We start from the raw sequence: 16,688 nt of genomic DNA, 5'->3' as shown, positions 1-16,688 counted from the left end.
AGCGCTGCATGTGATTGCATACAGAGAAGGGAGTGGACGCATGGGGTGTGGATAACCGTGTTCCAGTGGCGGATTTAGAGTTAGTGGGGCCCTGTGCACGGCTTCATTTTCACTCCCCCTCCCCCCTGGACTCAGCCAAGAAAAAGAACATTCTCTCTTATCTCCCCCATTTTTCATTCTTTTTTTCTTCATTCTCCTCCTATATTATAAGTAATGGGAAGTAAATGAAAATAAAGTGAGGTACCTTGATAGGGGGTTGGGGTGCAGGAAGGAGTGCGGGGGTCGGGCTCTGGGAGGGAGTTTGGGTGCTGGGTGCAGGCTCCGGGCTGGGACAGGTGGGTTGGGTGCGGGAGGGGTGAGGGGTCAGGCTCTGGGAGGAAGTTTGGGTGTGGGCTCTGGGCTGGTGCAGGGGGTTGGGGGGCAGGGAGGCGGCACTTACCTCAGACAGCACAGCTCCCAAAGCAACCAGCGCACGCGCACGCGCACACGCACACGCACACGCACACACACCAGCAGCGGCTCCTAGGCGGGGGAGGCCAGGGGGTCTCCACGCGCCGCTGCCCGCAGGCGCCACCCCCACAGCTCCCATTGGCCACAGTTCCCAGCCACTGGGAGCTGCGGATTTGGCGCTCATGGTGGGGCAGACAGTCCCACCCCCCCAGGGGCCGCAGGGACATACTGGCTGCTTCCAGGAGCGGAGGGAGGCGAGCAGAGCAGGCAGGGAGCCGCTTTAGCCCTGCTGCTGGCACGTCTCTGCATGCCCCTTGGGGGGGAGGGAGGCAGCGGGTCTCCGTGCGCTGCCCGGGGCAGGGGCAGTGCGCGGAGCCACCTCCCCCCTGCCAGGGGTGCACAGAGATGTGCCAGCAGCCAGCTGCTTCCCGGAATGGTGTGGGGCCATGGACCATGGCATGCAGGCAACCTGCCTGCCTGAGTCCTGCTGCACCACCGGCCGGGACTCGGGAGCAGGTTTTCAGATGAGATTTGTCCTGCATTTGGGGGGGGGCTCTGTCATTGGGGGAACCCCGTGCCACCACATGGTCTGTTTAATGGCAAATCCACTCCTGCAGTGTTCTGATTATTTTACAATGAAGCCCCTTTGAAAAACTCAGAGGATTAAAAAAAAGCCATGCTACTTGCTAGTTAACCCAAAATGCTGGAGATGCAGAATTGTGCAAGGAAGTGCTAGGTCAGGCTAAGCTTCTGTGGCACACATTCACCAGACATTACCCCCTGCAGAGCAGAAAGTAACAGCAATAGCCGTGGCTAACATAGGTGCAGGCCTTTGTTTGCTGCTGTCAAGTGGCTCTGTCCTTTGGGTGGGAAGATTCCTTCCTTGCCAAGCCTCCCTGAGCTGCAGGACCTGTTCCTCAGGCTTGTTGCAGCTGGGAAGGGATTTATCCTGAAAACAATGTACTCCTGTGTGGCAGGCCTTTCCTCACCTGCTCCAAAACAAAGGCCCCACACTGCAGAGTCAAAAAATTACCCTTTCCTGGGGTTCAGCTTCAGTAGCAAGGCAACTAACTATAGTATAAAGTTCAGCACAGACCCTCTCCCTTGGCTTGGCTGCTTTTGGGACTCCTCCTAGGACTGCTTTGATCACAAGTTAGCCACCTGCATTTCCTTATGTCCAGGTGAAATAATGAGCCACCTTTCTCAGAGGCCTTGTCTACACTGGCAAGTTTCGGCGCAGTAAAGCAGCTTTCTGCGTTGTAACTCCCGAGGTGTGTACACTGCCAAGCCACTTAGTGCGCAGAAACTGCACAGTTTCAGCGCTGTAAAAAAACCCACCCTGATGAGAGACGTACAGTTTCTGTGCCGGGGCTACAGCACTGCGGTGCCAGTGTAGACATCGTGGCGATTACAGCGCTGCGGACACGCTCCAAGCGCTACTAGCACTGCCAATCGAGCAGCTCCGTGCCCACCCTCCCCTGCAGCCACTGTCGCAAAACTCTTTCCCATGCGCCCCCCAGACACCGCCAACACACTCTTATCAACCTCCTGGCTCCAGTCTGTACCCGCTGCATTCCACTTCTCCCTCCTCACAGTCCCCAGCCCTGTGGACTCCCAGTATCCACTGCACTCAACACCTGTCCCTCTTCAGTTTAGCCCTGCTGACGTACAGTACCCGCTGCACTGTACTCTGAAGGAGAAGGTTGGATATGATACCTGGACATACATAAATCTTTAACCATCCCGGGACCCCACCTCCTCCTGGGACCCTCCCTTCCCCCATCCCCCTCAGTGCTGATGTGTTTTTTTGTTTGTCTCTCTCCTCCAGTTGTTGTTGTTGTTGTTGTTTGTTTTTTAATAAAAGAATTGTTTTGGTTTGAAAGCAATCTTTATTCCATTAATTGAAAGCAAACAGAGATCTGTAAAGCAACAGGCAATTTTCTTACACTTTCATAGTGCATCGTCTGCACCAATCACAATCACTTCCTAGCACAGGGGTCGGCAACCTTCGGCATGCGGCCCCCTAGGATAATTCGCTGGCGGGCCGCGAGACGACCATCCGCAGGCACGGCCCCCCCGCAGCTCCCAGTGGCCGCGGTTCACCGTTCCTGGCCAGTGGGAGCTGCGGGAAGTGGGAACGGCGAACTGTGGTCACTGGGAGCTGCGGGGGGCGGGGGTGTGTCTATAGATGGTCAATGTAAACAAAATGTCTTGCGGCCTGCCAGCGGATTACCCTGATGGGCCGCGTGCCGAAAGTTGCCAACCCCTGTCCTAGCATTACAAGCACTGCACTCCCGAGCTTAGCAACAAATATTAGTGGCTTTCAGCTTCAAATTGCTGCCTCAAGGCATCCCTGATCCTTATGGGCCTGCACTTCGCCCCTCTAATAGTCCTGGTCTCTGGCTGTTCAAATTCAGCCTCCAGGTGCTGAGCCTCAGCTGTCCAGCCCTGAGAAAAGCTTTCACCCTTCCCTTCTCAAATATTATGGAGTCTACAGCACGCGGCTATAAGCATAGGAATATTGTCATCGGCCAGGTCCAGCCTCCCATATAGGCAGCAGCAGCGGGCCTTTAAATGGCCAAAAGCACACTCAACAGTCATTCTGCACTTGCTCAACCTGTTGTTGAACCGCTCCTTGTTGCTGTCAAGGTGCCCCGTGTATGGCCTCATAAGCCACGACATTAAGGGGTAGGCGAGGTCTCCCAGGATCACAATGGGCATTTCAACTTCCCCTATGGTGATTTTCTGGTCCGGGAAGTGATGTGATCCCACCACTCAGTGCTTGTTTCCCGAGCCTAAAAGCGGCATTCCACTGTGGTCAGCACTTCCATGAATGCCACAAGCAATCTCTTGTCGTAGCTACTATGTGTGGCGAGATCCATGTCACACTCCTCTTGCCTTTGTAGTTTAAGGAATATCTCCACTGCCACTTGTGGCGTGTTAGAGCAAGCAGCATATTGGTCAACAGTACGGGATCCGTTCCTGCAGACTGAAGAGGCAGAGCGCGCAGTCCACAAACCATTGAAAGATTGCACCAAATGCGGACGGAAACACAGGGATTGCTGGGATGCAAAGCGATGCATCGCGGGACATTGGGACAGGACCCAGGATGCCCCACAACCCCCTCCGCCTTCCCACACTCCTAGCAGCAGAGGAGGAAGAGATGTTCTGTGGGATAGCTGCAAGTGTTGCAAGTGTCGCAAGTGTAAACATGGTATTGCACAGGCAGCTGACAGTGTGAACACACAACAGCGGTTTCCCTTCAGCGCTCTCTGAGCGGTGCTGTAACTACCAGGGCTGTACCTCTGCCAGTGTAGACATACCCAGAGAGTCAGCAAAATCCACTTCTCCCTTCCCCAGTAGAATCGACATCTGTTAACTGTGTGGGATATTGCAGATAAACACTGCCATATTGCAGTGCATACTTCATCTTACAGCAATCTTCTGCCTGCAGTTAGATCTGTGTGACCGCCTGGGGTTAAGCAGGGGTGATTTGGCCCGTGCGTTCTCAGATCAACAAATAAACAACTGCCCAGTGCTACTGGGAGGGAGTAAAGCTGTAAAAGGGGACCAAAGCTGTAGAGTGGAAAACCCTGTTTTTGTTGTTCACATGCTTTGCTGCATTAATGTTTGGCTTTCGGTGCTTACATTGTGTTGATTAGTTGTTAGGCAAAGTCCCTGGTGAAAGTTTGTGAGGCATTTATTGTAGCTCGCGTTTCATACCGTGCTTAGCAAGAGACATTCCTGCTAAATGTCTGCCCAGCCAACATCCCCCCCTCTGCCCCAGGGAAGGGAAGGAATCCTGGATTGTTCCCCTACACTGATTCTAAATGCAAAGAGCACACACACTGTGCTGTTACCTCCACCAGGGGGGAGGCACTGGGGCAGCAGAGGTGAGTTTTGAAATGTGACACTTTGGCATGAGGGGTGTGCCTCGGGCAGCCCTCACTGGAAATGCCAAGGTCTCAGGCAGGCTGCAAAAGGGAGAGCAGATACTCCCAAGACTGGTGGGTAACACTGAAGTTAAACTCCCCAACCAGTCACAGACTGTGCTTCTGATCCCCCACACTGGTTATCAAGAAGCAAAAAAGAAATCCCACAGCCTCCTTTATTGCATTCCAGTGCTCTGGCTCCCAATCAGCACGTAGGTCCAGTACAGTGAGAAGCTATTTAAAAAACTCTGCTCATATATACAAAATGTTCTTCTGACCCCAAAGGGTCAGCCCCGTTACCAGGTCAGTATAGATTTGGATCTTACCCCGAATACCGCACTGCCAGCCAATCCTTTCGTGACTAAATCTAAAGGTTGATTGTAAAGAAAGAACAAGAAGAGAGTTGTTAAATGGTAAAGCAATCAAATGCATACAAAGATTCAAAGTCCATGTAACAGATTCTTAGCAGTATTGGTGAGTTTTCTGGCTTGCAAGTCCCTCTGGAACACATCCACAGTTTGGATGGGTCATTCAGTTCTTTTGTTCAGAGCTTCAGTTTGTAGCAAAGTTCCTCCAGAAGTAAGAAGCAGGACTGAAGACAAAATGGGGTTTGGGGAGGATGCAGCTGCCATTTATAGTCTTTTGCCATGCAGCTTGTACTTCCTTTGTTCCAAACACAAGCTGCCCAGCACAGGGCCTGGAGCCTTAGAGTTCTGCCCACAGGCATGCCCCTGCATGCCTTGCTGAGTCATAGGGTGTATCCCCTGACCCTTTCAATGGGTTCATTGTACAGTTGATGTCCCTTGTTCGGCCATCGAATAGGTTCAGTGCTGATGCCATTCTGTCTGGGGGTGACACCCAGAGATACAGCACAAGTTTGGAAATACAGACATACCCTATGTATCTATAACTCTTAATACAAAGGTGATACAAACATATAAACAAGATGATCATACTTGGCAAATTATAACATTTTTGCAGATACCTCACACAGCATATCTGGTCAGATTCCTTGCCATTTTATAATATTGGTATCCACAATATCACCAAGTGTCTCCGATATTCCATACAGCATCACAGAGGGGAGAGAGGATCTGGTGGGAATCCATGGACAACATGGTATAAGTAAGATTAAAGGAAGAGTAGAGAACAGATGGGTAAAGAGAGGGAGGAAAGAGGTACAGGAATCTTCCATACAGAACTTTTGAAGTGTCCTCAGCCTGCAAATCCTAGGAATAGCCGTGCCAGGGTCTTCCTCTGGGGAGCATATGTTCTCACTAATCTGATTTCATTTCTTTGATTTGTAATACCAAGGAAAGGAGTGCTTATTCTGAGCTAGGTAGGTGCCTGGGACCTAATATTCAAAAAGACAACAAAAAAAGCAACCCCAACCAGTTGACAACCAACCAGCAGTGCCCAAATCTATGGCATTCTGCAATACCCAAATCAATAGTACCCACAATTACCAGTTCTTACCATGCCCCTCATTGCCCCAAAAATCTATGTAAAAGGATGTACGTATCTTTCCCACCACCTCTCTGTGGCTTGCAATTTCCTCTTGCTTTTAGATTTTTAGTGAAATTACCATGACCTATGTGTGGGTGAGTGAATAGGGGTGAGGTGCGGGGGAGGGGAGAGAGTGAGAGATTGCTGGGATGAGAGAGCAAAGTAGAGTATTATGTGTGTGAGAGATTTTGGCAGGAACAAGGAAAATACGGGGGGAAAGGGAATATGACAGAGGAAGTGGAAGATGCAATGTAGGGAAAGAAATAGGGAGATATCCAATTGGGTAGAGAGAGAGAGGTAACAGAACTGAGGACAACTCAGGAAAAGAGGCACCGTTGTTGTTAGAATTTTTGATGAAACTGACATTTGAATTAAAACAAAAATCAGAAAAAGGTTTTAAAAAATTGTTGCCAAAATTGTTTTCTGACCAGCTCTTACTCATCGCAGTTGACTGATTGGTCCTTCTCAAGGGCCCAGAAGTGAGCTAGATGACTCACAAACAAGACATGCCCCTGAAAATCATACAAACTTAAGTTTCATATGGCACAACAATGGAGGATCACAAAAAGAGAAGATGAAAGGAAGGAAAAGAGAGGACCATAGAGATCATATGGCACATAAGATGTGCACATCATCATTATTTATTTATTTATTTATTTATTTATTTATTATTAATAAACATGTATATTATAGTATCATCTGAGGCCAACCAGGCCATAGATCCATTGTGGTAGGTGCTGTGCAGATAGATAGAAAATGATAGTCCCCGCTCCAATGAGCTTATGTTTTTAAAAGATGAGACGTAACAGGTGGATGAGGCAAACAAACAGATGGAGGTTACAAAAATAGCAGGAGGTGCGTATAATAAATAGGATGGTTGATGGTGGTTCTTTTCCTTTTCTAAAAACAATTCTTGGTTGGGTTATTGGCCTGATCCAATACCCACTGAAGGTAATAGAAGGACTCCCATTGACTTCAGTGGGCTTTGGCTCTGGTGTGTATCCTCCCTTCTCTTCTGTTAGTAGAAATTAAAAACTGGGGTAACTGCATGTAGACGAGCCCTCAGGAAGGTAGATCTGGTTGAATAGTACTTGAGAAATATATTATTCCATTTATTTCACCAGTATTTGACTCATAATTTATTTGACCAGTACTTTTTGAGGGGTAGTATTCAACCAGCTGTATCACTAATCAGACATTTTTAGTACATATGTTATTAGTTGGCCCCAGTTGAAATTAATCAAAGATCTAATTAGTAGCAAGTTCAATTTTTAAAATATCTGTTCACTAGGAAGTTGATTAACAATATGTGACAAGTAAATAAACTACAGAACAAGCAACTGTTTTGCTCCTTTACATTTCAGTTGGCATGATAACACAAGTATTTTTCACTCTGCCCCGTGGGATTGGTCATTAGGCTGATAAGGTGTCCAGTAAATTTGTCAAGCCTTATATGATTTAGTGATTGGTAGCTCTAGTCTAAATATAGTCACCATGATGGTGATAAAATGTGCAGTAAAGATACTTAGATGGGGTGGCTGAATAGCAGCATTTTGGGGATTGGGAATTTGTTGTGGAATTTGATATTTTATGGCTGAGACAGTATGTTTTAAATAGTTTTTCTGGTTTACTTTCTTTCATTATTTTATATAAAACAAAGAGGAAGTGAAATAATTGGGCCAGACCTGCAGCTTCTGTAAATCAGCATAGCTATATTGAAGCTACATTGATTTACACCATCTGAGGATCTGACCAAGTGTAGTGTGAATGTGTGTGTCTGTCTTTCTAAGGCCTTGCCTACATGACAGGGGGAGATCGAACTAAGTTATGCAACTTCAGCTACTGAATACAGCTGAATAACGTAGCTGAAGTCGACGTACTGAGATCTACTCACCACGGGATCCACACTACGCAATGTCAACTGGAGAGGCTCTCCTGTTGACTCCCCTTGCGCTTCTCGTTCAGGTAGAGTAGAGGAGTCGATAGGAGAACGATCTGCGGTCGATTTAGCGGGTCTTCACTAGACCCGCTAAATCGACTGCCGATTCATCAATCACCACACCTCAAACCCTGGTAAGTGTAGACAAGGCCTAAGAGGCAAGACAGGAACTCTCTAGACTGGAGAGACTCCTTGCTTGCCCAGGAAGTTCCTAGAACAGTTTTTACTCCTCCCGTTTCTAAGCTCCTTTTGCAGGTTAGGTCGATGGAGGATATAAACTGAACCTGGCTTTTCCTATTGCTGGCAACTGTTGTTTTTTGTCAGACATTTATAACACATCATATGGTGCAAGTGTAATATGGTTTGATGGCTGCTTACGGTTTCACTCCAGTGTCCAGTTGTACAGTTGCTTCAAGCAAGATGGCACCTGCAGTGATTGTCGTTGGGGCGGCATCTACGACATATAGCGTTGCTTAGATCATAGCACTGCAAGCGCTAGCCTCATTCCTTAGTAATCTGATGTGGGCCCTGTATCAGTATGTTCACTTTCTGATGTGAAAGAGTTAATGCACTGATAACTCTGGTCTCTGGTGAGATGAAATCGCTTTTAATATCTGTACTCTTTGTTTTCCAGTCCTTAGACTAGCACCAAATTTTGATCAGAGTAGTTTATTATGAGTATCAGTGTATTTAAGAGACCGAATGACTCAGGGGATTTGGATTTGGTAATAGGATTTTGAGTATTTAGCACCTTAGGTCACTTGTTCAACTTCAGGTCAGGCTGCTGGTGCTAGCCCATGAATTGAGGTTACTCTCTGAAGTCAGGTGACCTGTGTGAAATAAATTGATGGTCCCAGGAGTCCACCTACAAATCCCTCATTAAATTAGCACCGTGGTTGACAGTGACAGAAAGGAGTGCCAAGGAATTAATTGGCCATTGAGACTGAACCATTCAGGTGGGAACTACATATTTGAATGACCCACTTTGTTGGGACAGTATGGGGAAAGCTCATGCTGCTACCAAGCAGTGTCTGTTATGTGACAACTTCAGAGCAGCATCATATACATTAAAAAGCAACAAAAGGGAGATAGGCGGGGCCTATCAATGAATAATAATAAGATGGTGTATCACTTCCTTATTGATTCCTTATCGCCCTGTTTATTTTTCTTTAGGCAGGTGACAAGCATTATCATCCGAGCTGTGCACGATGCAGCAGATGCAACCAAATGTTCACGGAAGGAGAAGAAATGTACCTGCAAGGTAAGGATGCCTTCATTCCCCAGCTGTGCCAGAAACAGGCTTAGGCGCAGACAGCCATCCAGGAAGTAGCATATCATCAGTGATCCTCTAGCAGCTCTGTTGATGTCTGGTAGGACACTCACTTGCCAGTCAGGAGATGTCCATTTTCATTTTTCCCCTCTCAGTCATTCGAAGACATCCGCTGAGATCTTAGGCAACTGGGATTACAGCTGCCTCGTCATCATTGATGTTCTCTGAGGGATAGATCTCACCATTCTGGTGAACATTTCATATTAGGGTGCCCTAACAATTACCCTGCAGTCACTCCAAACTGTGGTTGCCCCAAATTGTGCTTTTAAAATGTATAGCCACAGGTAAATGTTATTGGTCAGCCCTTGAACTGTGGTGTTTTACATAATCTTTGGTGAACAAATATATGTGGGACACCAGAATGAATGAGAAATGGTTTTGAGCAACCATTTTTCTTGTTTTCCCCCTTAATTATTTTGACCCATATAGTCTCCTTCTCTTTTGGAACCTGATCCAAAGCCTGTTGAAATCAGTGGAAAGCCTTCCAGTAATTTTAATGGGCCTTAGTCCAAATTGTGTGTGTGTGTGTGTGTGTGTGTGTGTGTGTGTGATTTCTCCCCCTCCCACCCATACTTCTGTCTCTGAACCGCTGTCTCTTTCTTCATGTTTGTTTTTCTATCTGAATTCCCCTTTTGTCTTGTCATGTTGCTCTTTTATCCCCATCTACTTACTTGTATGTTTACGTGTTCTTCAGTCTTTTTTCACATCCACTTCTTTTTTTCTGTCCATTTTCATCTGAAATTTCACTGTGTTGTAACTAACACCGTAGGGGTCCAGATCCAAAAGGCGGTCAGGGTGGGAGGCTATTATAAGGGCATCATGGGATTGCTACCCTTATTTCTGCCCTGCGACTGGCAGGGTGCTGCCTTCAGAGCTGGGCAGCCGGAGAGGAAAGCTGCTGGCCGGGTGCCCAGCTCTAAAACCAGCGCCACTATCAGTAGCAGCGTAGAAATGAGGGTTGCATGGTATGGGGGGTACCATATGTCCGGTTGCCGGCAGTCTCCTGCTGGAGTGGGGGACTGACAGCTGGAGCTACAGCCTCCCCATGTCTGCTGGAGCCATGGAGCTTCCTGCAGCCGGGAGAGATCCCGGAGGTAGGTCTGACCCACCTTCCGAGTGCCCCTGCAAGGGAAGAGGAAGTCTCGTCCCTCCCCATCCCCAGTTGGGACGAGCGGCTGGAGCCCTGCACAGAGTAGGAGCCCCTGACTGCAAGCAGATTTCACGGGGGAGATCAGATTTCAGTCTGTGACGCGTTTTTCACGGCCGTGAATTCAGTAGGGCCCTAGTGATGAGTTAGAAAACAAAGGGTGACACGAGGGTCTGAACAATATGAACAAGTGAAAAGTAAATGGATTTGTTCAACCAAGAATCAGTGGTGATGTCTGTCATGCTGTCTGGAGTGGTTCATAACCGTGAGTGCCAGCCTCCCGGCAGACTGTCAAAAAGCAGGGCAGAGCCTCCAAACTGGTTGTAAGTCCTGTAATTAGATTTTGCTAACCCAGTACTAAATGTGAACTCCTGATGCACTATAACCGTCTTACCATGGGGTCACAGAGAGTCCCCTTGGGCATTCCAGTCAATCTCGCTACCCAAGCAGGCTAGACTTAATGATAGTTGGTTGCCATACACCAAAGATCACAAAAGATTCAGGTTGCTTTCAAACCCAAAAGACCAGTCACTTACCCCAAGTCAATTTGTTCCTCCGATCTCTCACTAAAGACAACGCTTATAGCCACTCCTATAGTAAACTAAGGATTTATTAACTAAGAAAAGAAATGAGTTATTTACAGACTAAAGCCGGCAAACATATATACACATATGAGTTAGTCTGTGGTTCCCAAAGATGACAGATTTATAGTAATCGGTCAGCGCTGAATGTCTTTTAGGGTTAACCCAGGTTGACCCTGGGGATCTCTACTTCTGTTTCCTAGCTCCAGCAAAGAGAGAGAATTTTTTCTTGTGTCCCTGTTTTATCCCCTTCTTCCAGCATTCAACGGATGGGCTTTCTTGCATGTAGCACCTTCAGCGGTGTGAGAGGGCCATTAACCAAGTCTTTGTATCATGATGTTCCACAATGGCCAATTTAGCTTTCATAACCTGTCTTGATGAGTGGTGGACCGTTCCTCCTGACTGGTTTCACAGGTTCAGAGCTAGCGTTTTTACAGTTATAAAGCAAAACGTACATATACACCTTATTGCATGGGATGCAGACATTGCAAGTGAAATTAATGCATGCAGCAACTTACAAGCATTCCATAGACTTTAGACACTAATCCCATTCTGATAAGTCTAGTATCTGTCTTGAACAATACTAACGTACAGGTGAGCTGGTCTGGTTTCCAGTTATAAATTTGTCAGGGCTCAGCTGATGCCTACAGCCTTGGCAAGAGCTGGCACCTGGTCTGCCAGTGTCACAATGTCAATGGTAGGAAGGGCTGAACTGGTGTAATTTGCACCAGTCTGGCATGCAGTGAATGGGGAAGCATACACTGATTGGGGATTCCTTGGTGACCCAGTCTAGCCCTTGGTATAAATGCAACTCCTAAAATAGAGTCACAGAGTTTAAGGGCAGAGGGGGCCACTGGATCATCTAGTCTGACCTCCTGTATATCACAGACCACCAACATTACTGAGCACACTAAAGCCAATGAGAACTGTACCCACATACACCTTGGTGATAAATTTAGCCCAGGGGGATGGTGCAGGAGAGGCGTCTGGCTCCTTCATCTCTTCATTTCTTTCACGCTATGTCCCTGCCTTCACCTCCCTGCCCCTTGGACGCAAGTTACTCTTTTTTCCTCCACCTAATGGCAAATCAGTGCAAGTTACACTACTTTGCTGCTTACAGCTGTTTTCTTACCAACTTACTGCACTGATTGTATCATCAGGCTCTTCAGGAAGAATTTTACCTGCTTGCTGCAGGCTGCATTTGATTTGTTGGATCTAAGTACAGTGTACCTGAAAGTCTTTCCCATGGTGAAAGTCCCTCTTAGCTTCAGCTCATAGGAATATGGTGAAGCCATCAATATAGGTTCCCGCAGGGGAACCAGTTCCCCCTGCACCGAATGGAGCAGTAGTAGCTTCCCAAGCATTTTGCTGCAGAGGGAACAATTGCGTATCGTAAAATGAGTGAAAGCAGGAAGCTCCCTCCTTTCATAATTACCATCTCCACTGGGCATTGTCTGTGTCTGCATCTCATTCCTCCATTGCTCTCTGTGTAAGAACACGAATGCAATCCTTGCCCTGCGGTGAGTTTTGGGGCCAGGATTTCATCCAGTGTCTTTATTGATGGCTACTTGAATGTTACATCTAATGAAAACAAAGGAAACCTGCAAAAAGAACAGTGTGTGTTGAAACAAACTAACCCACCTGTGTTTTCCAGGCTCAAATTACCTTTCTATAATAATGGGAGAGAGTCTGTGGGTTTGCTTGGGGAAATAAGAAATAGCACCAAAATTTTTCTTTCTCCCACATGTTTCCGTGTAACACATTTCTCTGTCTCACCCAGGGGATTGGTGCCAAGGTGAGACATTGCTTAGGGCTGGTCTACACTCTCTGAAAATCGCAGCTCAACTCCATGCCACTCTGCTTCCCCCCAGAAGCTGGGGAATTGCTCCCCCCCCCCCAATTCTGCCCAAGGAATGTTCACATCTAGAGGCCCCAGCTGAGATCAAGGCCCCATTGTGCTACATGCCGAACACACATAGTCAGACCCAGCCCTTGCCCCAGAGAGTTTGCAGTGGGTAGCTGAAATGGAAGTATCTTAGTTCAACTTACCTGGCCAGCCTCACGGCGGCGAGTCAACTGCCGCGGCTCCCCTGTCGACGCTGCTTACTCCTCCTGCCGAGATAGAGTATGGGCGTCGATTCGCGGATCGATTTATCGCGTCTAGACGAGACGCGATAAATCGATCCCTGATAGATCAATTACTACCCGCCGATCCGGCGGATAGTATAGACGTACCCTTAATGTTTACAGCATGCCTGTTGTAGTTGGTTTTCATGGAGCCTTTCATGCTTTCCAGGCTTATTCTCTTAACCCGAGTTTGTATATTTCAGAGTTTGCTCTGTGTTGTAGTGCCGGTGCATGCAGAAAAAAAAGTTGGACAGCTGAACATTTTGTTTGGTGTCTGCCAAGGGAGCAAACAAACACATGATAATGGAGGGATTAACAGCAGTGTACTGTAGAGTTTCCAATAGAAAAGTAATTAAACTGAACTAGGATGGGTCTGGAAGTTTTACATAGCTCTGAGCTGTTTCAAAATAAATGAGCACATTTGGGTGGATAAAACCTAGAAGCCGTGGTTGGCTCGAAGTACGGGACTGCAAAATAGTCACATCTAACCTCATACGCACTTGATCTGAGTTTGGGTTTGAAGTTTGCTGTGTTTCAAACCTCTCATCGAGTTTGTGAACCGATATTGAGGTTGTTAGCCCAGCTCCTCTCTGAAAATCGCAGCTCAACTCCATGCCACTCTGCTTCCCCCCAGAAGCTGGGGAACTGCTCCCCCCCCCCAATTCTGCCCAAGGAATGTTCACATCTAGAGGCCCCAGCTGAGATCAAGGCCCCATTGTGCTACATGCCGAACACACATAGTCAGACCCAGCCCTTGCCCCAGAGAGTTTGCAGTGTAAATATTTAAGGCAAAGGGTGGGAGAAAGGAAGTCTTGCTAGCCCTGCTTTACAGAAGGGGAACTGAGTCCCAGAGAGAGGACGTGAATTTCCCCAGGGTCCCCCAGGGAGTCTGTGGCAGAGCTGGGAACTAAACCCGGCTCTCTTGAGTCCCATTTTAGAGCCTCGTGAACGTTCCTGTTCATCAGGCCTTTAAATGAACCTTCAAGGGCTGGTTTCCTTCCGACCTTTGCAGGGTTTGTACAGCCCTGGCTCTGAGGCTGGTGTTTCGGCACATGACATCTTTTGTTTTGCTTCCCCCCGTTCACTGAATGCTTCCCCTGCTGAACGAGCAGTTTCTTCTCCTTCCTTGGCTCAGACTCCAAGCTAGACATCTGATGCTGTGATTCAGAGTCCACGTGTTCCTTCCAGTCTCCTGTTGATGCTGTTTACATTGTGTGCTGCTGACAATTGGAATCACTCCTGATGGTTTGTGCTTCAGCACAAGAAAGGGACCTGTTGAAATAAAGGCTCCCCTCAGAGCTGCCCTGACCCGTACCTTTTAACTTGGCCTTTGTTGGGAAGGATCTCCTCTGCCTGCACGTGAGATAATATTCATGCTGAAATGCGTACTCCCCCCACCCACTGCAATCAGCTGTTTCACGTGCGCAGAAGGCTATGAAGGGGAGGGAAGAGGAGCAAGGGCATGCAAGGCTCAGGGAAGGGGTGGAGTGGGGGCAGGGCTTGGGCAGAGCAGGGGGCTGAGCAGTGAGCACCCCCCAGCACATTGGAAAGTTAGCATCTATAGCTCCAGCCCTGGAATCAGTGCCTAGGTAAGGAGCCACATATTAACCTCAGAAGAGCCGCATGCAGCTCCGGAGCCACAGGTTGGCCACCCCTGGATTAGGTGATGCTAGGAGTATAATACTCTGCACTTACTGAAGATAGTGCCTTCCATCCAAGATGCTCCAAGACACTTACAGGTGTTAATGAATTGAGCCTCACAGCACCACTGGGGGGTAATGAAGTATTGTTATCCCTTTTTAACTCAAGAAGTTAGCTGATTTGGGGGGTTTTGTGGATTGTTTCCACTAGGAGGAGAAATTGGTGATGGTCAGGTATTTCTCTGATACAATCCTGTTTGTTTACGAATTCCCGTTTCCCTGAATACAGGAGGAATCAAACAACTGGAGATAGTTTCTTTGCTCACGGTTCCAAGCCTCTTTCAGCCAGCACTATACCAAAAAGCTCTCTCTTTTTTAATCAAGGTCATGCCACCAGGGCTCCCTATCTGTGTCTGAGGCTTCTTTGCTCCTCTCTGTTTCTGCTCCTTCTCTCTCTCTCTCTCTCTCTCACTCTCACTCTCACACACACACACACACACACACACACACACACACACTCTCTCTCTCTCTCTCTCTCTCCCTCCACCAATCAATGCCAGTTTCAATCAGTATTATTACCTCCATTTTGCAAATGAGAGAAAAGGTGAAGGGACTTAGTGGGAAGGGTTTACCCATGACGGCATAGGAAGCTAGACATAGGACCCACTTCTCCTTCTCTCACCTCTGTGACCCAGCCACAAAACCAGCCTCCTTCCCTGACCCATAGCAACATGACTCTTCCAGCTGCAACATCTGATTCGAACAGATCCTAACCCTGCTGCACAGGATTGTGCGTGAGGTTTGATTCACTCATGTGAAAAGTACTTTGAGACCCTCGGATAGATGCCGCTGTAGGCGGGCGAAGTCTTTGTTTTTAATTCTGTTGCATTTCTCACATGCTGGGGTGGAATTTGTAGGTTATTCCCAGCACATTGCGATGCAACGAGGGGTCTATCCTAAATATTTTAATGTTCTCCTCTCTGTGACCCGAAGTCATCTGATTTACTCTGAGTAATGCATTATTTTATTCCAGGTTCCACTGTATGGCATCCCGACTGTAAGCAGTCCACTAAGGCAGAAGATAAGCTACGGGTAAGATAAACAAACAGGAGGTAGACACTAAGCTCAGTTACACTCCAGATAATTTGCACACACAGTAACTGATCTTTCTCCTTGACAGAAAGTGATTTCCCATCGTTTTTATTGCCCCACCATGACAATCCTGGTAGCAAGTACAGTGTTCTACTCCTGAGGTGCTGCTGCATGTCCTGTGTTCACCATCTCAATGTATGGGTTGCAATTTATTGTTCCAAAGACGGCATTGTCTCCAGGACAATGTTCACCTTACAGCGTGGTTCCAAAGAGGGAAAAATCTCAAGGGAGTAATGTGAACAAAGCAAATGCGTCAATGAATCTTTTTATTTTCGCACAGTCATGACATCTCTGTACCTTGTTTGTCAGCTGTGCTGTGTTCTTTAGAGCCATTTGCAGCATTACTCAGCATGGGCTGATCTTCCTTCACCATCTAAATGGACCTTTTAAACCTAATTTATTCTGTTTTGAATGCTAAGAAGAAATATGCTTAATGCTAGATGTGCCCCTCAATATTTAGGGCCACATTTTAAGCCAGCCTGAATCAAGACTTAACATTTGTGTGGCCAAACTTTTTGGATCAGATTCTTGATGACTTCAGTGGCGCTAAACTGATTTACGCCAGATGAGAACCTGGCTGTGTGTGTGAGAAGTGCCAACAGGCCTTTGTGGGTACTAATGGGTTAGTTCACCATGCAGTCGGTTACCCCATTTGTGTTTGAACGCGCCTGCTCATACGCAGAAATGAGAGAGTGCACACCTGTGAGCCTGGTGAATGTTTCTGGGCTCACATTTCAGAGGCTGCAGATGAAAAATGGGTGAAGAGGCACTTCGGTGAATGTATGTTGCACATCATGCTGTGTTCATGGTGTGCTCAGTTCGTAGTAGTTCTCTTCTTATGAAACATGATGCTGGCACACCACACTGGACAACATTCTCCTTAG

At 47.4% G+C, this 16,688-nt stretch overlaps 1 protein-coding gene across 4 annotated transcripts in view; it reads left to right on the top strand.

The window, feature by feature from the left end:
• The window catches only part of ABLIM1 (actin binding LIM protein 1), a 210,613-nt gene that overhangs the window by 120,209 nt on the left and 73,716 nt on the right, over positions 1–16,688 (top strand). For all 4 annotated transcript variants that reach the window (XM_026651133.1, XM_026651129.1, XM_026651131.1 and 1 more), the window contains exons 7-8: positions 9,001–9,088; positions 15,686–15,744. In XM_026651133.1, coding sequence (XP_026506918.1) covers positions 9,001–9,088; positions 15,686–15,744 — 147 coding nt within the window. The remainder of the gene's footprint in view (positions 1–9,000; positions 9,089–15,685; positions 15,745–16,688) is intronic.

Source organism: Terrapene carolina, unplaced genomic scaffold (assembly GCF_002925995.2).
Source record: "Terrapene carolina triunguis isolate 2854851 unplaced genomic scaffold, T_m_triunguis-2.0 Scaffold95, whole genome shotgun sequence".
NCBI classification, from domain to species: domain Eukaryota; kingdom Metazoa; phylum Chordata; order Testudines; family Emydidae; genus Terrapene; species Terrapene triunguis.
Note: the sequence above shows the minus strand (reverse complement) of the source record. Positions and strands in the feature narration are given on the sequence as shown.